Genomic DNA, 26143 nt, shown 5'->3' with positions numbered 1-26143 from the left:
ATTTTGAATAGTAACCCCTGGTTCTGGACCTTGTACTGTCACTGGGTCAAAATCCTATAACTCAGTCCCTAACAGAATTGTTGTTGTACCTACACAAATAGATTGCAGTGGTTCAAGAAGGCAGCTCACCACCAACTGGCCCAGCCAGCAAAGACAACGTGCTTTGGATGACTTAAAAAAACCCAAAAGGAAACATTCTTTCTGCAGGCACCCTGTAGACCCCTAGGATCTTATGTTTCAGTTAAGACACTTCTTACTTGTGTGAGTTTTCCTAAAACAGTATGCTATAGCTGATGCACCTATGCTTAGGTCATCTTCAATAACATTAAAAAAATCTGGTCATGGATATCAAGGTAATGAAGAATCCAAAAACATTTATTACATATATTACATTCCCAAGCACACCCATTTGGGCTAATAATAATTTTTTGGTTTACAACAGAGGAGCATGCTTCAAGTCAAATGTCATTTTTCAAGTGATTTGAGATAAGGTGGAGTTTGAGATCTTTATGCCCTTAGGTCACCAGTTATGATGTAGTGTTGATATCATGAGCATGTTTCTTTAAGGCACACTGACGTACTGACCTGCACTATACCTCAGTTTTCAGATCTTTATTTACTTACTTAACCAATTTAACCTTACTTAACCTTAATAGCTTCCTCATGTCTTTTTCATAGCTTGCTTCCCTACCTATTGTTTCTTTCCTAGCGAATTTCCAACTTCATCAAAGTCATTTATATAACTTCTAGAAGGTTGAGACCCTGGCATCTGTCCATGTGACATGTAACTCATTACATCTTACCAACCAGAGAAAGACACATTTATGTCTACCGTCAGATTCTATTAGCCAGCCAATCTTGTTTCCATGCCATTATGTTAATATCCCCTGACCTGATGGGGAGACGATGGCCTGGTGATATCATCACTGGACTGTTAATTCAGAGACCCAGGTAATGTTCTGGGAATCAGTGTTGCAAACCTGCCATGGTAGATGGTGGCATTTAAATTCAATAAAAGTCTTGAAGTAAGAGTCTAGTGATTCCATGAATTCATTGTCGATTGTCAGAAAATCCTATCTGGTTCACTAATGTTCTTGAGAGTGGGAAACCGCCATCCTCACCTGGTCTGACATATATGTGACTCCAGACCCACAGCAATGACTCTTAACTGCCCTCTGGGCAATTGGGGATAGCAATAAATACTGACTTAGTCAGAGATTCCCTCATCCCATGAATGAATTTTAAAAAATCTCTACAGCTTTTACTTGTTTCAATAGCCTTTCGTGTGATAATTTACACCTTCTGGGAATCTAACAAATTACATCCAGTGCCCCCCCCCCATTATCCATAGCACATGTTACCCTCTCAAAAAAGTGGAAAAACATGATTTCCTTTTCATTAAAAGTTGATTGTGCCTGATTATTTTGAATTTTGTTGTGTGCCCTGCTATGATGTTTTTAATATTAGCTTCTAACATCTTTCCTATGGCACATGTGAACTGGCCTGTAGATTCTTGCTTTCTGTCTCCACCCCTTTTTAACGAAAGGAACTATAGTCATTATTTTTGACTTGAATAGAACCTTCCCTGAATAAGGGGGAGTTTCGAATATTAAAACCAACACATCAACTATCTCACTAGCCATTTCTTTGAAGACCCTAAGATGGAATCTACCAGGATATGGGAATTGTCAGTCCACAGCTTCAACAATTTGCTCAACTAAAGTCTGTGGTGATTTTGGTTTTCTTGAATTCATCTTTCTGTTCTCTTTCATGATTTACAGCTATGATGGGGAGATGCTGGAGTTGGTCTGAAATAGACAACGTCAAAAGTCAAATGGCATCAGGTTAGAGTCCAACAGATTTATTTGAAATGGAAAGCTTTCTCCAAGCTTGCAATATCAGATAGACCTGTTGGACTTTAACTTGGTGTTGTTTGATTTTTGACCTGATTTACAGCTATTTGTGGGTTGTCTTTTGTATCCCCTGTATTGAAGATTAAAACAAAATACCTGTTCAATTCATCCGCCATCTCCTTATTTTCCCTCACTTTTCTTAGGATCTATAATCACTTTGTTAACTCCTTTTTTTCATCCATATGTATAGAAACACTGTGTGTCTGTATTTCTAGCCAGCTTTCTCTTGTACTCTAATTTTCCCCCTCCTTACTACCCTTTTAATCATTCTTTGCTGTCTTTTAATATTTTATCCAATCTTTTGACCAATGCAATTACAGGTATATGCTTTTTTAAAAACTGTTTAATGCCATCTTTAAAAAAAGTTGGAAGAATTGCAAATGCTGTAAATCAGAGACAAAAATAGAAATTGCTGGAAAAGCTCAGCAGGTCTGGCAACATCTGTGGAGAGAAATCAAAGTTAATGGTTTGTGTTGAGTGACACTTCCTCAGAACGGAGATAGGGTCAATTGAGCCAAATGTTAATTCTGATTACACTCCATAGATGCTGCTAGACCTGAGACGCTAATCCCTGCTTCTCCCCAACCAGGAGAAACATTGTCTGTGCATCTAATCTGTCTAGCCCAATTAGAATTTTATACACTTCTATCAGTTCTCCTAGAACACAGAACATAGAATAATACAGCACAGGAACGAGCTCTTTGGCCCATGATGCCGTGCTGAATAAAATACCAAATTAAATTAATCCCTTCTGCCTGCACAGGGTCCATCATCCCTCCATTCCTTTGATTAGATTCCCTACAGTGTAGAAACAGGCTCTTCAGTCCAACAAGGTGAGCACCAGGAGCGTTCTGTCCTTGTTATGGTTGGAGGGGTGAGGTCTGAGGGCGGAGATGCACGATGTGGACGAGATGCGTTGGAGGGCATCTTTAACCACGTGGGAAGGGAAATTGCGGTCTCTAAAGAAGGAGGCCATCTGGTGTGTTCTGTGGTAGAATGGTCCTCCTGGGAGCAGATACGGCGGAGGCGGCGGCGGAGGAATTGGGAACGCCCCTGGTGCTCACTTTCCACCCTACCAACCTTCGCAAAAACCAAATCATCCGCCAACATTTCCACCACCTCCAAAAAGACCCCACCACCAGGGATATATTTCCCTCCCCACCCCTTTCCGCCATCCGCAAAGACCGTTCCCTCCGTGACTACCTGGTCAGGTCAACGCCCCCCTACAACCCACCCTCCCGTCCTGTCACCTTCCCCTGCTACCGCAGGAACTGTAAAACCTGCGCCCACACCTCCTCCCTCACCTCTATCCAAGGCCCTAAAGGAGCCTTCCACATCCATCAAAGTTTTACCTGCACATCCACTAATATCATTTATTGTATCCGTTGCTCCCGATGCGGTCTCCTCTACAATGGGGAGACTGGGCGCCTCCTAGCAGAGCGCTTTAGGGAACATCTCCGGGACACCCGCACCAATCAACCACACCTCCCCGTGGCCCAACATTTCTATTCCCCCTCCCACTCTGCCGAAGACATGGAGGTCCTGGGCCTCCTTCACCGCTGCTCCCTCACCACCAGACGCCTGGAGAAAGAACGCCTCATCTTCCGCCTCAGAACACTTCAACCCCAGGGCATCAATGTGGACTTCAACAGTTTCCTCATGTCCCCTTCCCCCACCTCACCCTAGTTCCAAACTTCCAGCTCAGCAATGTCCCCATGACTTGTCCGGACTTGCCCTACCTGCCTATCTCCTTTTTCACCTATCCACTCCACCCTCTCCTCCCTGACCTAGCACCTTCATCCCCTCCCCCACTCACCTATTGTACTCTATGCTACTTTCTCCCCAACCCCACCCTCCTCTAACTTATCTCTCCACGCTTCAGGCTCTCTGCCTTTATTCCTGATGAAGGGCTTTTGCCTGAAACGTCGATTTTGCTGCTCCTTGGATGTTGCCTGAACTGCTGTGCTCTTTCAGCACCACTAATCCAGAATCTGGTTTCCAGTATCTGCAGTCATTGTTTTTACCTTAGTGAATATTGCCTAGTCAATCCAATTTATCCTCCTAAAATAGTCCTGCCATCCCCAGTGAGTGCCTTGAGAACCTCTGCTGCATTCTCTCTGTGGCATGTATTTTTTAGGTAGGATGATCAAAACCGCACTCACTGCTCCAAGTGTGGTCTCGCCAAGGTCTTGTATAACTGCAGCGAGACATCCTTACTTCTGAACTCAACTCTTGATGCATATTGGAAACAATCATGTGCAGATGAATATTTTTTATAACTACTCAGCTGAGCCAATGTGTTGAACAAGTCGACCTTTTAAAATAGTCGATATCCATTTTTACCGGCAGGTTTCTCAAGAGCTCAATATACTGAAAGAAAACAAGAGCTATCCAATTTACATCAACACCGGGCACAGTTTGATGAAATCTACAATCCTAGTTTTATGATGAAGCAAGTTAGCCAAGGAGGAGGTCGTCACACGCTATCTGCAGGAAACCCAGGCACTCTGTCTGGGTCAGGTATGAAATGCTCTTGAATTAATTGACCCAAGAGAAAGGATAGTGATTGGGAAAGTTAAAAATATGGAAAGACACAACTTAAGGGCAGATAATAGAGATGACAGTGAAGGAAAGAATAAACAAAACTGGAGGGGCACGGTCTATATGGAAGAATGAAAGAGTCAGGTGTGCCGTTTTTATTAATTAACGCAGAGGTGATTAGAATTATTTGTCAATTAACTAAAGACAGTATTTGGGCGGGAGGAATATGATCTTTTAACCTTGATGGAAACCTGGCAACTCTCTTCCATTAATAATACCCTGTGATCTAATCACTTTAAATATATCAACTGATAGCCTGTACCTATGATACAAGCCCAGCTAACCCAATAATCCTTGTTGACCCATTCCCATTTAACTGGAAGCTATCAATTAGCAGGTAACTGATTTGATGATGTCTCTCTCTATGTCATGCACACACACACGTTCAATATCAAGAGCATACAGGGCAATACTGTATTCTGGGTTCCCCAGGGCTTTCTGATCTCGCAAGCCCCCACACCATTCCCCTTGGATCAGGGAACCAACCCTATAACAGAGGTTAGCACACATGATCATCAAAGTCCATAATCATTCTTGAATTATTATTCTTTCTTGAAATGCCCGATGTGCTCTTTGTGTTTCAGCTTGGGAATTGAGGATCCCAAAAATGAGTAATGCACAAGGCTTAAGCAGTTCCATGTTGGATCTTTCAAATCCACAGCGCATGCAAGTAAGTTTTCAATTAACTTTGACTTCTATCACCAACCCTGATTACAATCTTATTGGAGTCTGAAGTTGATATTGTTGGAATAGGTGTGCATCTTCTCTTATAATCCTAGATGAAACTGTGAAATTATATTACAATCCCAGACAAAGCTGCTCAATTTATTTTACAATCTGGCTCAGAACTTTATTGTTTAAAGAAGTTGAAATTTAAAATCTCAGGCTGTGGCTAAGAGAATAAATGCACAAGGTCCAACAGTATTTTTAAACAAACAAAAGAAACAAACACACAAACAAAACACACACAAACACATACCACTTATACTCTCAACGTCCAGAATTAATATTAGGTAAATGTGAGTTAACAGAGAAACATGGCTGAACACTCACAAAGTACACAAATAATAAATGTGGTCAAGGCAGTCCCCAGAGATTTCTCAGCAACGTACCCAGATTCTATGAGTCACCGAATCTCATTTATAACTGCGACTCCTTAACAAGGGATTCCAATGACTCAGTTTCTGAAATCTCGCCATGAAACTTGTTTAACAGATCCTATTCAGCCTGGAGACTTTCCTGCTTTTTTCTTAACCTGCAAGAGCTGTCAGGCATGATTGCTCAAACCTAGGAGAGCCCATTGGCTGCTCACCACTCAGCTCCTTAGCTCTCCTCGGGAACCTGTGTCCTCTATGGAGTAGACAAACAATTTAGCTAAGGCTGACTCTACATCAGGGTTTCCCCATACTTCAGTCTTTCAGCTGCACTAAGTTTCAGCTGCCTCTAACTGACCAAAAATGACTGACTGACAAATGACTCTTGAACCCATTAAAACAGTCCCAGATGGACTCTAATTACTGGGCAAATGTCACCAGCAGTGGAAAGTCCTGCACTCAGATGATACCATCTCCACAGGCTGCTAGCTTCTGCAGCACAAATGGATACAGAAAATGGAATAGGTGTATACCTTCTCAAATCCCAGCCTCTACATAAGAGGCTTATTTTGTGTGAGCGGAAATATAAGGTAAATATAGATCAATTATGTCTTCTCTTGCTACTAGATATTTTCACACTGACCAATTGGCAAATCATTTTCTAATTTGAAATAGTTCGCAAGATTCTTTGAAATTTGATATGATTTGTGATCTTGTTTTTAGTCAAGTGTTCTTGGTGAATTGTTTTTCATTGACACTTCATGTTGGGGAACCCTACCATTTGTCTTTTTCTATGATGGTGTCTGGTTAAAATTGGATGGCTGGTTTGACCTTCTGAGGTATTGAGTGAAGAAATTATGTGCCTCCCACATGATGTTAGTGGGCAGATTGCTTTGATGTGCTGCATGGTTTGATCCTCATAGCCACAAATATACTTCAGGTCATTCCCCCTCACCTTTCACCTTAAGGAGAGTGCCTCGATCCTTTGTGCATTCATTTGAGCGCAGCCAGTTGTCTTCAAGGAATGTCAAAGACAAGTTTCTCTCCTGTTGGATTGGTGCTGAGGTGGTGGCTGTATGTGGTGCATAAATTCCAGGGTTCCATAGATATTGATGATGATTTGATGCCAGATGTATGAATAGAACCTACTGTTTCACAGGATATCTGACAGAGTTTTAAATGCCTTTCTTGGTGAGTTTTTCAAGGTCCTGTATATAGCGAGGTCAGTGCTGCTCCATGAGCTGGGAATGGTATGGCTGCTGGTTGATCTGGCTATGTCGGACAGCAGCAGGGACTACATCTTTGAAGTATGCCTGATAAACTCTCCTCACGGTAGCATTTAACTGCAGGTACAGCTCCCAGGTGGGCTTTCTGCATGCACTGGTTCATTGGAAATGTACCAACTAAGAAGAAGACCACCCATGACCCAAAAGTGGGCCCCTGGCTATTGGTCTGAAAAGCTTAAAAACATCAAATGCAGTGTGAGTCAGACCCTCGTAGGCCATACCTTTCACGCAAAGCCTCATTTTCCAAGTACAGGATGCCAATGTCCTACATTTGCTCTTATGACGGCATGTTTTCCGACCCACTATGTCAGTCTGATGTTATTGGCTTTGCAATAATCCCACTGACCTGCACTTGGATTGGACATAATGTCGGGGAATCATGTATGGATATGCTTGTTGCAATCCAATAGTTTGTCAACAGTTTTACCATGCAGTCATCATTGCAGGTATAAGTATAATGGGCTAATTGGCCTCCTTCTGCACTTTAACACTTCTGTGATGCGGTGATCTAGCATCTAATTGGGAAGCAGCTCTAAGCTGCAGTGCCACTTTATTGTCCCAGTTGCCTGGGGACTTATCTGTAGAATATAAGCAAAACAGCAAGTTCCCCATGTAAACCTGGAAACAGATCTCCAAAAGTAAGTAAAATCAATAGCCAGCCTGCTCATTGCTATAATAACTGAACACAAAATATTGCGGATGCTGAAAATCTCAAATACAGAAAACAAAAAATGTTGGAGAAACTCAGCAGGTTTAGTATCATCTGCAAAGAGAAACAAAATTGCTGTTTTGAGTCTGATATGACTGTTCAGAATTGGAATGGGCTGGAAAATGGTATTCTTTTATACCGTTGACAGAGTCGGGAGAGGACAAAATGGAACAGATGTTGGGGGGAGGGAAGGTTCAGAGAGTATAGCAAATACACAGCAAGATTAAAAGAAGAGATGAGGTTGGAGTCTGGGGGAGGAAGGTTCCAGAGGAGCTTTTGCTCCTAAGTGTTTTTGGAGTTTGCATGCCTTTACACCTCAAACAAAGAGGAAAACGTTTCTTGTTAAGTGCGAATACAATAAAGAAAGAAATAGAACTGGGGCATGGGACACCTTTGGGATTGAGATGGTGCTAATGGACAGAGAGGTCCAGAGTGTACGTGCGGCAGTGCACAACAACACTGAGTGTAGATCTCAGGATGTGGTGGGAGTAGCAGTATGAAGAGTGCTGTACGTCTCTAAGATAGTTGTCATCTTGAGAGGATTCAAAACATGAAGGATGGACCTTCATTTGGAATCTGTGCAGGATATAACAGAGCTGGAGACAATCATTCAGGAAGGGGATGTGGCTCTGAAAATGAGTTTTGGTGAACACTTTATCAAACTATCTGAAGGAAATAGAACACAATGAAGGTGAACAAGCCAAAAGATTAAAATGGAAACTTTTTTCAATGTTATCAGATAAATAAGCAATCAGCATGCACAATTGCTTTGTTCACCTTTTCCCCCAGTCCTTTGCTCTTATATTGGATTCTCTTTTAATTTTTCCTCAAAATTTGGAGAGCTTTCTCATAATTCTCAATAATATATTTTAATTTTTTAATGTGTTCTGAAGATGGAAAAAAAAGCTTAAAATCTAATGAGCCAATTTAGCCAATAAAAGTGTGTTGCAAATTCTGCCACTTCTACTCATTTAGATGATTTAAAAAAATAAGTACCAAATGAAATCCAAAAAAGCACCTCTGAGTTTGTGAAACATTGTTTTCGTTTGAGAGGGATTCCATCTGCCTCCCACTGTTAAGTGTCTCTTAAAGCTGTGAGTGAATATTCTTGGCATCTTTCTAAATGATATTATAACATACACCCAGTGAGTTGGATTGCTCTGTTTATAACTGAACAGATCTGAGTATTTCCTTTGTCCTTTACCCACTTTCCAGGGGGAGGCAATAGTCTAGTGGCATTATTGCTGGACTATTAGTCCAGAGACTCAGGTGATGTTCTGGGGACTCAGGTTTGAATCCAGCCATGACAGATGGTGGAATTTGAATTCAATTAAAATCTGGAAATACAACCCTGATGATGATTGTGAATCCATTGTCAATTTTCAGGGAAAACCCATCTGGCTCACTAATGCCCTTTAGGGAAGGAAACTGCCATTCTTACCTGGTCTGGCCTACATGTGACTCCAGACCCACTGCAATGTAGTTGATTCTTAATTGCCATCTGGGCAATTAGGAATGGACAATAAAGGCTGGCCTAGCCAGTGATGCCTTTGTCCTGTGAATGAGTTAAAAGAAACTACCTGGTATTCTCCCAAAGTGATAGGACTCTACCCTCCCCTCGGCAAAAGTGAGGACTGCAGATGCTGGAAACCAGAGTTTAGATCAGCGTGGTGCTGGAAAAACACAGCAGGTCAGGCAGCATCCGAGGAGCAGGAAAATCGATGTTTCGGGCAAAAGCCCTTCATCTATTCCTGATTGGCCTCTATTCCTGATGAAGGGCTTTTGCCCAAAACGTCGATTTTTCTGCTCCTCGGATGCTGCCTGACCTGCTGTGCCTCTCTGCCCTTCCCTTGCTTGGTCTAACTGTGATGCAGACAAAAGATCGACTGAACCACTGGGGAATTAAAGACCTGGATATGCCAATGGTTAGGGAATTGTTGGACGAGCTCAGACTGTGTGCAAGAACCATGAGAAATTCCAGATGTAGCAGGAATTTACTCAGATTCTGCTGGACAATTTCCCTGAGTCTGAAACCACCTGAAACAAATGATTACATTTTGGAGGGTTCTGGTGCAGTTAAACTGATAATTATTGAGGGAAAGGTAGAGGATTAAAAACCTACTTTAATTTCTGAGTAATTATTAAACTGAATGTCAGACTCACCCACCTCCTTTTACCCCTGCACCAATTATAACCTTAACTCCTTAAAGCCCAGACCCCTAACCCTACCACTCCACCCAACCCTTTCCCTGACCAGACCCTTTCTTTCTCTCTGCATATCCCTTCCTAATTGCACAGCCGCCTCCAGTTTAACACCACTCTCCTCACCCCCCTCTAAAGACCTGACACAACCAATGCAGGTTCACTCATAGATCTCAACAAGGAATGGGAAATCACCGTAAGTCAGAACATTGGCAATGCTAGCAATGAAAGACTGGGGTAATGGTGAGTGAACTCAGTTTCTCTTGCAGAGATCAGGCACAGAATGATGGACTAAATGGCCTCTCTTGATGCTCTAGCCATTCCGTAAATCTTTGGAAATCCTCATGGCCTCTCTGTCCAAAGCATTGGAATCCAGTGCTACAGTGTAAGGGTTGAGTGATGTTACTGGAAAGTCCAAGTGGGGATTCAATGAATGTCAGTCATTGAGGTGCCTTTCAGATAAGATTGTATTGTTAGCTATTTCAAGTAACACTGATTCCAAAAATGCTTTCTTTGACAGCAGTATTGGTCTTCTGTGTAGAACAGTGCAGTTTTTTAAGGCGAGGAACCTCCCATAATGTTAGACTGGCTAGATATTTTTCTTGCAGTGGAGTAGCTTACTAGACTACGTCAGTGGACTATATACACATGTGTTTGACGAATGTACATGGGGGGGGGGGGGGGGCACGGGGGGTTTCAACAAGCTGGAAAACCTCGGTAATTATTTTTATAACCCTCATTTACCAGATTTCTTTTTAAAAAAGCTATGCTTCACATCTTGCCTTGGAGTATTGACGTCAGGGTTTTTCATTCAACCGTGACATGCAACAGAAATGTACGCACCTTCAATACTTGGTGAACCCTTTCTGATTGACGGTTTTTCAGCACGGAAGAAGGTTACATAAGAGTAGGCTACCTGGCCCCTCAAGTCCGCTCTACCATTCAATAAGATCATGGCTGATCTTTTCATGGACTCAGATCCACTCACCCACCAACTCACCGTAACACTTAATTCCTTTACTGTTCAAAAATATACCTTTTCCTTAAAGACATTCGACAAGGTTATCTCGGTTTCTGGCAATAATGCAGCGTGACTGCTCCTTCACAGTAGCTTTAATTAACTTTCTTCAGGTATGTGCCAATGTGTTTTTAAACACCATGCCTTGAAAAGATTTCAATGGACAGCAATGCTATGTGGAATAATCCCTTTAAATTAAGGGAAGGGAGGAGTCCTTTCCTTTGTACCATGCAGTGAGTCAGCAAGCTGCCACTTGTGGTTCAGAAAGCACTTCTCCAGAAAATGAGCAATCACTGTTTAGAATTTCCTTTCACTGTGCACAGTATATTCTTTTTCAAACCTAAGACAAACTTTGCCAAGTTAGTAACTAAGATAGCCACCCACACCCACTATCCTCACACATCAATTTTGAATTGCCAACATTCCAGAATTATCCTGAAGTCACTCAAAAATAAGATAGAGAAAAGATTAATTTCCTGTGCAACTGTTTCCAGCAACGTGAGGAGAAAATCTCTGTGGGTCATCAGTTAGGCTAAGTTTCAGCAGAGTTTCAGTAAAATTAGAACAAAAAGAGTTTCAGTAAAATTAGAACACTGAAGCTAATGATTTCACAATAGTTCAGTCCACAACCTGGATCAATTGTTGCATATTGTATACCTCTTGTCACCCTATCCAGTATTTCTTTAACTTTGTTCTCTTTAATGCCTGCTAATTTTACTGTTCAGTACATGGAGGAGAACTGTGTGTTTTCAGCAGTCATGTACAAAGCAGTTGACCGAAGTTTAATATAAACATAAAACATTAATTCACAATATGAGGAAATGCCTGGCAATGAAACGGGGGCAAGTTCAGCTGAGGCATTGGATGAATATTTGGAGTATAGAGATAACACAAAAGATTGTCACAAGGGAATAGAATCAGTGCAGGCATGATAGGCTAAATGACCTCTTTCTGTACCTTAATAGTTCTGTGATTCTGTGAAGAATGCTAAGGAATTGAATACCACGTTCCTCTATTTCCTGCTCAAGTGACAAAATGTTTTCCCATTCCTGAATCAAACTTGTGTTTTTTCTTTTTATGAACGCAGAGGTTTAGTTCAGCCTCCAGTATAAGCAGCACACTGTCTTCTTTGATGGATTCCCAGGGAAGCTCTCGAAGCATAGGTGAGTTTTGAAAACAATATCACCTGGATCTAGTTCACAGTGCATTTTTAATAGAGTTGATAGCTGTACAACTGAACTGTTTCAAGGAATGCAACCCCTTGGTTTTCTGCACTACAGGTTTGATGGCATGCCTGACCTTGAATTAGTTAATGTTTTTCTCTCTCTGTCTATCTGTCTCTGTCACTCTCTCTCTCTCTTACACACGCACTCACTCTCTCTCTCCCTCTCTCTCTCTCCCTCTATCTTGTTCCCCCCCCCCCCCCGCCGTAACTCCTTCTATAATACTTTGCACTGCACTTTAGGCATCTGCTGCTCTTGCAGATGCACACTCTCTCTCTCTCTCTCCCTCTCTTGCTCTCTCTCTCTTTCTCTCAAATACACTCTCTCAGAAACATAATACCCCTTATCTATCCATACCAAACACCGGGCTGTAGCAAAAGCACAAAGTTTTCAATGTAGAGCCCTGCTGGAGGCTGTTTTGTACCCCATGTCCATAAGTTGTACATTGAGTCACTGAAAAATCTTCTTAATTTTCCTCAGACTGGGCAGCAGTGACAAGATATAATCAAAGACACATTTTTATTTGAATGTAAGTGGAGCCTGGGGAAGGACATGTCGCAGTTATTATTTAATGTGGCAAAATCGCAGGCATTGGACTGGTTCCAGCAGCAGTAGTGCATGGGAGAGGTTAGACTCAACTCTCACCTCCAGGAGAAAGTGAGGACTGCAGATGCTGGAGATCAGAGCTGAAAATGTATTGCTGGAAAAGCGCAGCAGGTCAGGCAGCATCCAAGGAACAGGAGAATCGACGTTTCGGGCATGAGCCCTTCCTCAGGAATGAGGAAAGTGTGTCCAGCAGGCTAAGATAAAAGGTAGGGAGGAGGGACTTAGGGGAGGGGCATTGGAAATGCGATAGGTGGAAGGAGGTCAAGGTGATGGTGATAGGCCGGAGTGGGGGTGGGGGCGGAGAGGTCAGGAAGAAGATTGCAGGTTAGGAAGGTGGTGCTGAGTTTGAGGGTTGGGACTGAGACAAGGTGGGGGGAGGGGAAATGAGGAAACTGGAGAAATCTGAGTTCATCCTTTGTGGTTGGAGGGTTCCTAGGCGGAAGATGAGGCGCTCTTCCTCCAGCCGTCGTGTTGCTATGGTCTGGCGATGGAGGAGTCCAAGGACCTGCATGTCCTTGGTGGAGTGGGAGGGGGAGTTGAAGTGTTGAGCCACGGGGTAGTTGGGTTGGTTGGAACGTTTCAGAGAACTCCTCTGGGACACCGGACCAACCAACCCAACTACCCCGTGGCTCAACACTTCAACTCCCCCTCCCACTCCACCAAGGACATGCAGGTCCTTGGACTCCTCCATCGCCAGACCATAGCAACACGACGGCTGGAGGAAGAGCGCCTCATCTTCTGCCTAGGAACCCTGCAACCACAAAGGATGAACTCAGATTTCTCCAGTTTCCTCATTTCCCCTCCCCCCACCTTGTTTCAGTCCCAACCCTTGAACTCAGCACCGCCTTCCTAACCTGCAATCTTCTTCCTGACCTCTCTGCCCACACCCCCACTCTGGCCTATCACCCTCATCTTGACCTCCTTCCACCTTTCGCATTTCCAGCGCCCCTCCCCCAAGTCCCTCCTCCCTACCTTTTATCTTAGCCTGCTGGACACACTTTCCTCATTCCTGAAGAAGGGCTTCTGCCCGAAACGTAGATTCTCCTGCTCCTTGGATGCTGCCTGACCTGCTGCGCTCAACTCTCACCTCCACTCAGCCATTGCCATTGACTGGATAGTGTTAAATTTGGACCCCTGTATCTTACAATCTCACTTGGAGCACTTGCTGGTGAAGATATTTTAAAACTGCAATCTTCCAGTAAAAGATGTATACTGAATAGAAGAGTCATTTTCTGTTTAGCACCTTGGACTAAAGCACTTGCAATGGTCATTTATTTCAGACAGTTCCTATTCATTTTTTTTCTCTCCCGCCCTCATTCCCTTAGTGACCTATTTACATAATAACAAGAATAAAGCTTACTCAACCTTTGTGAAGGATATTAGTTATAATAAGATTCCTTTAGGTAGCTAGACCATGATCTATAACTCTTTTGTCATACATTCATGCAGTTCTGAAGAGGCCCTTCAGCCCATCAAAAATGTATCAACAAAAAACCAGTCTAAACCTACTCTAGTCCCAATTTCCATCACTCAAGTGCTCATTCAAGTACTTTGAAAAGTTGTGAGGTTTCCTGATGAAAGGCTTTTGCCTGAAACGTAAATTCTCTTGCTCCTCGGATGCTGCTTGACTTGCTGTGTTTTTCCAGCACCACAGTTTCAACTCTAATCTCAAGCATCTGCAGTCCTCACTTTCACCTTGGTTTTTCACCTCAACTCCTCATCCATGCAATGCATTCCAAGTTTCCACCGATCCCTGGCTGAAAGCATTTCTCTTAAACAGTTTAAACAATGCCCCTGCTGTTATTGCCACAGCTGCTTTCCATGAGGCCTTTCAAGGCCCCTCATATAAACTTGTACATCTCAATCAGGCCTTCTGTGCCTGAAGAAGACAACTCGAGCTTATCCAGCCTCTCTTCACATCTAAACTTCTCCTTTCCAGGCAGCAACCTGGATGAATTTCCTCTGCATCTCCTCCAGTGCAGTCACATCCTTCCTATAGTGCAGCGACCCTGCACACAGTAATCCAGCTCCAAAGTTCTGTACAGCTCCAACATAACCTCCTTACTCTTATAATTTCTGCCACAATTGGTAAAGGCAAGTGTTCTATATGCCACCTTAACTATTCTATTAACCTGCCCTGCCATCTTCAGGGATCTGTGCACTAGCACCTCAAGATTCCACTGTTCCTCTGTGTTTCCTAGTGTCTTGCCATTCATTGAGTACTCCCTCTTCTTGTTATTTCTTCCAAAGTGCATCACCTCACAGTTTTAATTCCATCTGCCACTGTTCTACCCATCTGACTAATTTGTCGATGTCCACCTGTAACCTAAGACCTTCTTCCTCACTGTGAACCATCAAGCCAATCTTTGTGTCATCAAACTTACTTATCATCCCCCGCACCCCATATTTTCTTCTATATCATTTATATATATCATGATCAAGCAGGGATCCAGCACTGATTCCTGTATTATGCCACTGCACACCAGTCTCCAGTCACACAAACAGCCTTCTACCACCACCCTCCGTCTCCTCCCAATTTTAGCTCCAACTTGCCAAGTTACTCTAGATGCTTTTACCTTATTTATCTGACTCCTGTTGTGGACTTTGTGGAAATCCATATACTACATCAACAACACTACCCTCATATACATACTTGGTCACCTCCCCTTAAAAATTCCATCAAATTTGTTAAGCAAGACCTTCCTCTGACAATGATATGCTGACTATCCCTGATTAATCCTTGACTCTCCAAGTGGACATTAATTCCCTCATTCAGAAGTTTCTCCAGTAGTTACTCGACTACTTACTTTTATGACAACACTACTAAGCCAGTCAGCCCCTCAAGCATGCTACCCCATTTGGTTGCATTGTGGCTGATCTGTACCATGATTCCATTTGTCTATCTATTGTGTACAAGAATATTTGTTTTAACCAAATGGTAGTGACTGTGGGATGTCAGGTTACTCAAAGCATTATTAGAAATGAAAATTTCTCAGCCTGGATCTCCATAATGGAAAAATATGGATGTCACAAATACATGGAGGACCTTATAGAGCAAGAAACATGGCATGTGGGGATGACCGAAGATATACGCATTTAGAAGTTTACGGTCTTTTTCCAGATACACTTCCTGATGACTTTGGAAAGCTCAACCTGAAACTGAGTTACAACCCAAATGTGGAACAAATCTGGATCAACATAGTACAGGTAAGGCCTAACCGAGCCCTTGGTAATGAAAACAGAACTCACTGGAGAAACTCAGTAGGTCTGGCAGCATCTATGGAGGGAAAGCAGTGTGAACATTTTGTGTCCAGTAACCCTTCTTCAGTTCTGAAGAAAAGTTACTGGAATTCAAAAATCAATCCATAAATGCTGCCAGACCTGCTGATTTTTTCAGCAAATTATGTTTTTATTTCCGTTTTCCAGCATCCTCAGTTCTTTGTTTTATATTTCTGTACAGTGGAAGCTGTGTTGTAGTGTTGCTACAATTTATTTTCTCTCCACTTTTCAACCCATCCCCTGAATGATGGTGTCCAATTTGCTGGTGTTTCTATTACTGTTGCAACAATAATCTGTAAGTCCATTCTTTTGCGAGCTGCTCTTCACCTTTATATAATTATTCAATATTTCCTAATTTGGGGAATGTGCAAGTGGATTTTATTTCCCATCCTCATCTCCCCCAAAACTAAGCGTGTTTGGTGGCTAGACTGATATTGTTACGACAACCCCAAACATTGTCTCCATGATACGGGGTAGGTGGAGTCGCGAAGGTGAGATTAATGGGGGTGGGAGAGGGAGGGTATAGTCTCTACTCCTGCCTGTCCATCTTTCTATTGAGGTCCAAATGATCAAATTATTGCTCCCTTAAGGCCCTCAATCTGCCTCCACTGCCATAATACAATCGGCAGTAGAAGGTGAGTGAGATAGAAAAGGCCAACTTGTCACCAAATGTGATGACAGGCAGGAAGAAGAGGGGAGGATACATACTGTGGCATATGCCGATGTATGTTGGTGGGGGGAGCACTCTACCTAAGATCGTCTGGACTTGCTCTTCTCTCTGTGTCTGGCCCCCAAAAAGCACAGCCACACCAGCACATCCCCATTCTCTTGCTTTGGGTATCTGATCCCTCCCTGGCCCAAACTCCAGGATATACCTGACTCTGGCATCCATGAAGCTGCTTTGTAGAACTGCTTGTAGTCTGATGCTCAGCTTAGTTAAGGCTGTTTTCGTTTAGGCCCACGTTTCTTCCAGGAATGGGGCAAGTGAGAGTCTGCCCACCCATAAAATCCAGCCCCTTGTCTAGAAACAGGGAACCTGGCAGTGTCTCTGAAGTAGGACTGGGTCAGAACTGGTCTCAAATTGGGCCTGTGTACTTTTAGTGTAAATCATGTATTCAGTATTTACAGCAAACTTTGTTTTAACCGGCACTTATGAACTGGTGCTCTTGATAAACTGGCAAAAACTATATTCCTGAAATACTGCAAAGTTTACTGTATTATTGCAATCTTTGCAATGTCCAAGTAGTCAGTTGAAGGTGCGAGTGAGAAGGCTATCTGCCAGTAAGTTTTATTTAAGGCATAGTTGCATTATTATTTAAGTGACGTATGCTGTAAATAAAGTGTAACAGTAATGTGTATACCCTTGTATTATGTTTCCATTGGTTAGTGTATATTTTTCAATGGATTATGTGGATCTCTGGATTACCTGGAATATTTGATCAACCGGCGCATTCCTGGTCCTATAGATGCCGGTTAATAAAATGTTTGCTGTATTTATGTGACTAAATATAGAAAAAGATATTTCACATTGAAATAGGACATGGCAACAGCAGATAAGTAACAATTTATTAGCTGGAGTTATGTTTTATATCCAGGTTTCATACTCTTCAGTTTCAGAATGTATCCCCTCCTCCTCTCCTGATTGGGGATTGGAGGCTTCAAATCTTTCCTTTTCAGAAAAACGTGTCGATATGCAAGATTTTCAACAAGGAGCAGTCACCTTGTTGGGTGTTTACTATAGGCCCCCCAATAGCAGCAGAGATGTGGAGAAACAGATTGGGAACAGATTTTGGAAAGGTGCAGAAGCCACAGGGTCGTAGTCATGGATGATTTCAACTTCCCAAATATTGATTGGAAGCTCTTTAGATCAAGTAGATTGGATGGGGCGGTGTTTGTGCAGTGTGTCCAGGAAGCTTTTCTAACTCAGTACGTAGATTGTCCGACCAGAGGGGAGGCCATATTCGATTTGGTACTTGGTAATGAACCGGGATAAGTGATGGGCTTGTTAGTGGGTGAGCATTTTGGTGATGGTGACCACAATTCTGTGACTTTCACCTTGGTTATGGAGAGAGATAGGTGCTTGCAACAGGGCAGGTTTTACAATTGGGGGAAGGGTAAATATGATGCTGCAAGACAGGATCTGAGGAGCATAAATTGGGAGCATAGGCTGTCAGGGATGGATGTCGTGGAAATGTGGAACTTTTTCAAGGAACCGATACGATGTGTCCTTGATATGTATGTACCTGTCAGGCAGGAAAGAGATGGTCGTGTGAGGGAACCTTGGTTGATAAGGGAGGTTGAATGTCTTGTAAGGAGGAAGAAGGAGGCTTACATAAGATTGAGGAAACAAGGTTCAGACAGAGCGTTGGAGGGATACCGAATAGCCAGGAGAGAGCTGAAGAAAGGGATTAGGAGAGCTAAGAGAGGGCATGAAAAATCTTTGGCGGATAGGGTCAAGGATAACCCCAAGGCCTTTTATGCGTATGTGAGAAACATGAGAATGACAAGAACGAGGGTAGGTCCGATCAAGGTCAGTAGTGGGAGACTGTGTATTGAGTTGAAAGAGATAGGAGAGGTCTTGAATGAATACTTTTCTTCAGTATTTACAAATGAGAGGGACCGTATTGTTGAAGAGGAGAGTATGAAACAGACTGGTATGCTAGAGGAGAAACTTGTTAGGAAGGAAGATATGTTGGGCATTTTGAAAAACCTGAGGATAGACAAGTCCCCCGGGCCTGACGGGATATATCCTAGGATTATGTGGGAAGCAAGAGAGGAAATTGCAGAGCCGTTGGCAATGATCTTTTCGTCTTCACTGTCAACGGGGGTGGTACCAGGGGACTTGGAGAGTGGCGAATGTTGTGCCCCTGTTCAAAAAAGGGAATAGGGATAACCCCGGGAATTACAGGCCAGTTAGTCTTACTTCGGTGGTAGGCAAAGTAATGGAAAGGGTACTGAGGGATAGGATTTATGAGTATCTGGAAAGACACTGCTTGATTAGGGTCAGCCAGCACGGATTTGTGAGGGGTAGGTCTTGCCCTACAAGTCTTATTGAATTCTTTGAGGAGGTAACCAAGCATGTGGATGAGGGTAGAGCAGTGGATGTAGTATACATGGATTTTAGTAAGGCATTTGATAAGGTTCCCCATGGTAGGCTTATGCAGAAAGTCAGGAGGCATGGAATAGTGGGAAATTTGGCCAGTTGGATAGAGAACTGGCTAACCAGCCGAAGTCAGAGAGTGGTGGTAGATGGTAAATATTCAGCCAGGAGCCCAGTTACAAGTGGAGTTCTGCAAGTATCAGTTCTGCATCCTCTGCTGTTTGTAATGTTTATTAATGACTTGGAAGAGGGAGTCGAAGGGTGGGTCAGTAAATTTGCAGACGATACGAAGATTGGTGGAGTTGTGGATAGTGAGGAGGGCTGTTGTCGGCTGCAAAGGGACTTAGATATGATGCAGAGCTGGGCTGAGGAGTGGCAGATGGAGTTCAACCCTGTCAAGTGTGAGGTTGTCCATTTTGGAAGGACAAATAAGAATGCGGAATACAGGGTTAACGGTAGGGTTATTAGTAAGGTGGAGGAGCAGAGGAATCTTGGGGTCTATGTTCATAGATCTTTGAAAGTTGCCACTCAGGTGGATAGAGCTTGTAAGAAGGCCTATGGTGTATTAGCGTTCATTAGCAGAGGGATTGAATTCAAGAGTCGTGAGGTGATGTTGCAGTTGTACAGGACCTTGGTAAGGCCACATTTGGAGTGCTGTGTACAGTTCTGGTCGCCTCATTTTAGGAAAGATGTGGAAGCTTTGGAGAGAGTGCAGAGGAGATTTACCAGGATGTTGCCTGGAATGGAGAATAGGTTGTACGAGGATAGGTTGAAAGTGCTAGGCCTTTTCTCATTGGAATGGGTAAGGATGAGGGGTGACTTGATAGAGGTTTATAAGATGATCAGGGGACTAGATAGGATAGACAGTCAGAGACTTTTTTCCCGGGTACAACAGAGTGTTACAAGGGGACATAAATTTAAGGTGAAGGGTGGAAGGTATAGGGGGGATGTCAGGGGTAGGTTCTTTACCCAGAGAGTAAAGGTGGGGGCATGGAATGAGCTGCCTGTGGGAGTGGCAGAGTCAGAATCATTGGTGACCTTTAAGCGGCAATTGGATAGATACATGGATAGGTGCTTAAGCTAGGACAAATGTTTAGCACATCATCGTGGGCCGAAGGGCCTGTTCTGTGCTGTATTGTTCTATGTTCTATGTTCTATTTTCTAATAGACGCAGTGTGCAACATATGATAAACGCCCCTGCTAATAACTCAGTTAACTTGTACACTAAAAAGTAAGCAGCATTAATAAAACAGCAAGTGTTAAAACCTCTTTATTAAATTATTCAAATTAAAATAGGATAGTATTATTATATTGCCATTCTGTGAATTAATGAGTTGTAAATAATTATATTCTCATCCTTGAACAGATTAGAGACTTGTATCTGCGCAGTAAATCTGCAGAAAAGGTTACTGTTTATCTGAAAGGAACAATAACATTACCAAAGCCTGTGCACTTCAAATCTTCTGTAAAAGATGGTGCCAGTGTAAGTATTCTTCAGCAAAGTCAGAACCTCTTTGTGAAGTTATTGCTGTAAGCATGTAACCATCTGCTAAAATTTTGTTTTCATCTCTATATTCCATGCTGTTCCTGCATTTGAACAGTCAGAGCTGTGATGATATTAATACCAAAAATGACCATATAATCGCTTCAATGTCACTAATGTCGTTTAGGGAAGGAAACTGCCATCTTTACTTGATCTGGTCTATATGTGATCCAAACCCACAGCAATTATTTAAGTACAAAAACAGAAATTGCTGGAGAAACTCAGTAGGTCTGGTGATATCTGTGGAGAGAAAGAAGAGTTAATGTTTTGGGCCCAGTTAACGTTTTGGGTCCAGTGACCCTTCTTCAGAACCCGAAATATCAACTTCGCTTTCTCTCCACAGACGCTGTCAGACCTGCTGAGCTTTTTTGACAATTTCTGTTTTTGATTCTGATTTCCAACATCAGCAGTTCTTTTGTTTTTTTTTCATTTAAGTACTTCATTGAGAACTCAAGCCTTACATCGAAAAGCATTGCTGTCAAGGCAAGGTTCTGAAGGAGTAATGTTCATCTTACATTAAGATCAACCAAATCACAGTCTCGAAGAGTGTGGTGCTGGAAAAGCACAGCTAGTCAGGCAGCACCTGAGGGGCAGGAGAGTCGAAATTTCAAGCATAAGCTCTTCATCAGGAAAAATTAAGAGCTTATGCTCAAAACGTCGACTAACCTGTTCCTCGGATGCTGCCTGACTGGCTGTGCTTTCCCAGCACTACACTCTTTGACTCTGATCTCCAGCATCTGCAGTCCTTACTTTCTCCAAATCACAGTCTCACAGTCTTTGGATGGAGACAGTTAATCTCAGTATCCAAAAGGAACAGATCCTGTGAGTCCTTACTAATCATGCCTAGCAGGTCACTATTGCCATCATGCAAAGATAGCTCAGTTGGCTGGGTAGTTAATTCATGATGCCAACAGTGTGTGGGTTTAATTCCTATATCAGGTGAGGTTAATATGAAGACTCACCTTTTTTGACCTGTCCCCTTACTTGAGGTATGGTGACCCTCAGGTTAAACCACTTCCAATCGTCTCTGTAAAGAGAGAGCAGCTGTATGGTCTGGTAGGACAATGGTGACTTTATGATCATGCAATAAACAATATTATTTTGTAAGATAAGTGCCTCTTTTGCTAAGACTTGGCTGTGGAATATCATCTATAAGTAACAACTAGACAGAGAAAGGAGAATTGGTGGCAACAATCTATCCAAGCCAGAGTGTCACATGCTGATAGTGTTAATATTTAGAATATGATTGCTGTATCACTACCTTTCCAACCTGGATGTACAGGGACAAATTTAGTCAAATTTCTGAGTAGTCCTGATTGCCCTGGGTGTGGTGGTGGGAACTAGTGCTGAATTTGGGTAGACTGTATAGGAGGTTATCCATTATTTGTACAAATATTGACTCTCCTTGCTGGCAGAGTGTGGAACTTTGTGATATGAAAAGTGTTACTGAGTGACTGGTACTGAGGGCCCAAGTGTGCTGTAATGTTCTATGTATTTTATATTGAGTAAATATTAACCTGAAATGAGACATCATTGATCTTATTTAGATAACTGTTTCAAATAAATGAACAGTTTCTTCAAAACGACTGAATTGAGTCATTTTGGTGGTGTTTTGCTACCTAGGAAATTGAGATAAATTTAAAAATTAACTGCCTCAGTGCAAAGCTTCACGTTAGGAGAGTGGGTGGTGGGAGTACTGCAGTCGATGTTCATGGATGGAAAGTCAAGTGGGCCAGAGATGTTAGCTGTGCTCAATTGTAAAAGAGCATACGAAATTCTCCACACCATTTGCTGAATATCAACATTTACTTTTTTAGCTTCGTATCGTTTGCTCAGAATGCATCCAAGTGCTTCACAACCCATGTATTATATTATGTGGAAATGCTACGTGGGAGAAAAAAATTACTTTTCCAAATTCCTGATCGTGATCATAGTTGGTGTTGTTCTGGATTTTTAACTGTAATGTAACTTTTTGGGACAACCTAATAGTCATTTGAGTTCATTCACTCAATTGAAATCTTGAATTGAAACCCCATCCCATTCTGAATATTTAATTCACGAAATTACAAACCCTGGAATCCCATTGTGGGATGGGGAAATAATTTGTAGTATTCAGAGTAGAAGACCCTTTGGGACCACCTTTTATTTCCTTCTATTTCCTTCCTGGTAGCCGGAGCAAATTGATAGATAGGCCAGCATCTGGGCAGGAGGATTAGAGACAGGATATTGTAGCCAGGAGTCCTCAGGACAGGCAGTTGAGAGTGGAGCATAATGTCAGTGTCTGAGGGACTGAGGCCTTAACAAAAGGGAGGAAGTGGGAGATCAAGATTTAGGAGATGGCAACAGAGGTTTCACAGTGAGAAGGAGAGATGAGGACATGAGCATGAGGTGTTTGGTGTGAATAGGAGTTTGGGAGGGGGGCGAGAGGGTTTGGGATCAGTTGGGAGATGGACCAACATGGAAGATGAGGAGTGCGATCTGAGGTGGGGGGGGGGAGCATGCCATCATGTTTGGGGAAGATAACAACAGCAGGTGCGAAGTAGTTAATATGGAGGCAAATTAGTCAGGGGCTTTTGCAGCCCTGTTGGTTCAAAGATTAACCCACTCTCTCTTTTCTGTCCTTGTTTTCAGGATTTGCTGTTTATGGAAACGTTTGTGTTTAATCTTTCACTGCCTATTCTCAAAACACATGGCCTGGTTATCAGTGTTACGACTCAGACTCCACGGAAGAGGATTGTTGGTGAATGCTCAATGTCACTTAGAGAGTTAAGCAATGTGGAATCAAACCTCTGGCTTGATATTACTCCACCTTCAAAATCACCGGTGAGTTTTTGGTTATTGGTGATCATTAGGTTGTTTTGAAATTTTATTTCAGGTTTTCTATGATGATGGCTTTATGAACTTTAGGATCAGTTTAAGGAGTTGGGAGGGATGGGAGTAGTTGGGAGGTAGGCCACCATTTATATTTGGTGACTTTTGTCCACTGGGAGCGAGGTGACTATATAATTTGTATGGTTTCCACAACCTATTTTAAAGGAACGGGTGGAAAGTTGTGGGAAAAATTATTTTCTATGATTTCCCAACATGCACTTACAGTAGGGCAAGGTTCATCAGCAGGAACAAGCCCACAATATGTTTTGCTGCATCCTGGGGCAAGATTTCATCAAAGGATTGAGAGGGGGGTCATGTTTCCTGACTGGAGAGCCATTAAGGGACCCATGCTGTCTCTTTTTATGGGAAGACCTCTCAACTCACATGCCAATCAGGCAGTGGCAAGGCCTGAGTGATCCTTCACCTGGAATCAAGACCCTGGAGGTGAAGGTCTCACCCAATGACAGCTGAGGCCATTCAGTGGCCTGTTGCTATTAGGCCAGGCCGCTGTGGCCGCAGCTAGAAGAAGACCCACCAGAGATCCAGGATGGTGGAGGGACCTTGGTCACAGGTATAATCAGATCAGCCATGGTTTTTATTGAATGGCAGAGCAGGCTTAAAGGGCCAAAAGGGCTACTCTTCTTTGTACCTTTGTATGAAGTTAGGGTTGTTTTGTTTTGGTTTAGAGGCTGTTGATTATTATGGGAAGAAGGGCCAGCAGTGCTGGCAGCAGTGGATCTCCATAGAGTCATTGAGATCTACAGCACAGAAATAGACCCTTCAGTCCAACTTGTCCATGCCAACCAGTATTCTAAATTAATCTAATTCCATTTGCCAGCACTTGGCCCATATCTCTTTAAACCCTTCCTAATCATATACCCACCCACCTCCTTTTAAATGTTGTAATTGTACTAACCTCCACCACTTCTTCTGGCAGCTCATTCCATACATGTACCACCCTTTGCTTGAAAACTTTGCCCCTTAGGTCCCTTTTAAATGTTTCCTTTCTCATCCTAAACCTATGCCTTCTAGTTCTGGACTCCCCCATCTCAGAGATAAGACCATAAGGTCACCCCTCAGCCTCCGACACTCCAGGGAAAACAGCCCAGCCTATTCAGCCTCTCCCTACAGCTCAAACCCTCCAACCCTGGCAACATCCTTGTAAACCTTTTCTGAATCCTTTCAAGTTTCACAACGTTCTTCCTGTAGGAGGGAGACCAGAATTGCACACAATATTCCAAAAGTAGCCAAACCAATATCCTGTCCAGCCCCTTGCTGATTTCCAGTCCCTTAATGAATCCTGAATGACCATTCCCCCCCCCAACTAGGTGAGAAGCTGACAAAATGTCTTTAGCTTCCGTACACACTGCATGGTGAGAGGTCTGCCATTGAGGTGTTGGGTTAGACTATAAATAATTACTCATTAGCTATGCAAGATCCTCAATGGGTAGTGGTGTGGGAAGGTTGATAATGGGCATTCCCTCCCAGATATAATTCTGGTGGAGGTGGGTAAGCAGTGGGATATGCCACCACCCTGGCTAATAATCTTATTACCTAACTCACCAGTGAAGGCAGAAGATTCTGTGTATGAGGATGCAGTGAGCAAATGCATAAGGTAAGTATGAAATATTTGACAGCATCCACCAGAATGGTGAAAGACTATGTCTGTACTCAGTATTTATTGCCTGTAAATGTAATTGTTCTTCACTGTCTACTACCTTTGTGCTTCTCAGAATATCATAGTAAAGTCATGGAATACATGTGGAAGGGTTGTGTTGATCATTTTAATCATGGAATTTGAAACCAGGAGCAAGCAGTCACCGAAAGCAGACACTGAACTGATGACTCAGACTGCTGGTAATCCTCAGCAGATCCAGTAGTGTCTATAGAGAGAGAACCAGAATTAATGAGGCAGCTGTTGACATTGTATCTGAATGCTACTCTTTCCAAAGACACTGTTTGACCTGCTGAGTATTTCCAGCAGCTTCAATCTTCTCCTCAGTAATTTCATTTCAGAGACTTCTTGTCCCTAGTTTCAAATACCATTAATAAAAGCAAAATGCAGTATCACGGACTCAACGTCAACTCACTTTATCTCTCTTCACCGATGCTGCAGAACTGCTTTCTCCAGCACTGTCTGTTTTTGTTACAGGTTTCCAGCAGCTGCAGTTCTTTATTTATATATTGCTATTATTAAAATAATAGACCTATATCAACACAACACACCTACACCCTTAGTCATTTACTTCCAACATTTTCTGTTTCCTTTATTCCAATCAGTTTCTGTTCTTTTTTAACATCACTTCTATCTCACTTAATGTCTTGTGCATTGAGCATTAAAAGAATCATAAAATTCCTAGTGTGGAAGCAGGCCATTCAGCCCATCGGGTCCACAATGATCCTTACGAAGATCATCCCACCCAGACCCAACCCCCTACCCTCTCCCTGTAATTTTGCATTTCCATCGGCTAATCCATCTAACCTGCACATCCCTGGATACTATGGGGCAATTTAGCTTGGCCAATCCACCTAACCTGCATATTTTTGCACTGTGGGAGGAAACCAGAGCACCCAGAACAAACCCACGCAGACATTTGTCTTTCTGAATCAGATGTTTATTTTCCCATTCAGGAGCCCTTTAACCCCGATCGGAACCCTTACAGTGAATTATAAAGTGTTAGTGATCCTTTAAGCATTT

The 26143-nt window shown here is 42.7% G+C and overlaps 1 protein-coding gene across 2 annotated transcripts in view; it reads left to right on the top strand.

Moving 5' to 3' along the window:
• tc2n (tandem C2 domains, nuclear) overlaps positions 1 to 26143 on the top strand; it is a 70310-nt gene that overhangs the window by 27610 nt on the left and 16557 nt on the right. For both annotated transcript variants that reach the window (XM_043697131.2, XM_087989657.1), the window contains 6 exons: positions 4263 to 4433; positions 5099 to 5184; positions 11911 to 11986; positions 15774 to 15859; positions 20398 to 20514; positions 23206 to 23397. In XM_043697131.2, the coding sequence (XP_043553066.1) occupies positions 4263 to 4433; positions 5099 to 5184; positions 11911 to 11986; positions 15774 to 15859; positions 20398 to 20514; positions 23206 to 23397 (728 nt within the window). The remainder of the gene's footprint in view (positions 1 to 4262; positions 4434 to 5098; positions 5185 to 11910; positions 11987 to 15773; positions 15860 to 20397; positions 20515 to 23205; positions 23398 to 26143) is intronic.

The sequence above is a fragment of the Chiloscyllium plagiosum genome, unplaced genomic scaffold, assembly GCF_037043375.1.
Source record: "Chiloscyllium plagiosum isolate Xiang-an unplaced genomic scaffold, Cpla_swu_hap1 HiC_scaffold_8, whole genome shotgun sequence".
Lineage (NCBI taxonomy): Eukaryota > Metazoa > Chordata > Chondrichthyes > Orectolobiformes > Hemiscylliidae > Chiloscyllium > Chiloscyllium plagiosum.
Note: the sequence above shows the minus strand (reverse complement) of the source record. Positions and strands in the feature narration are given on the sequence as shown.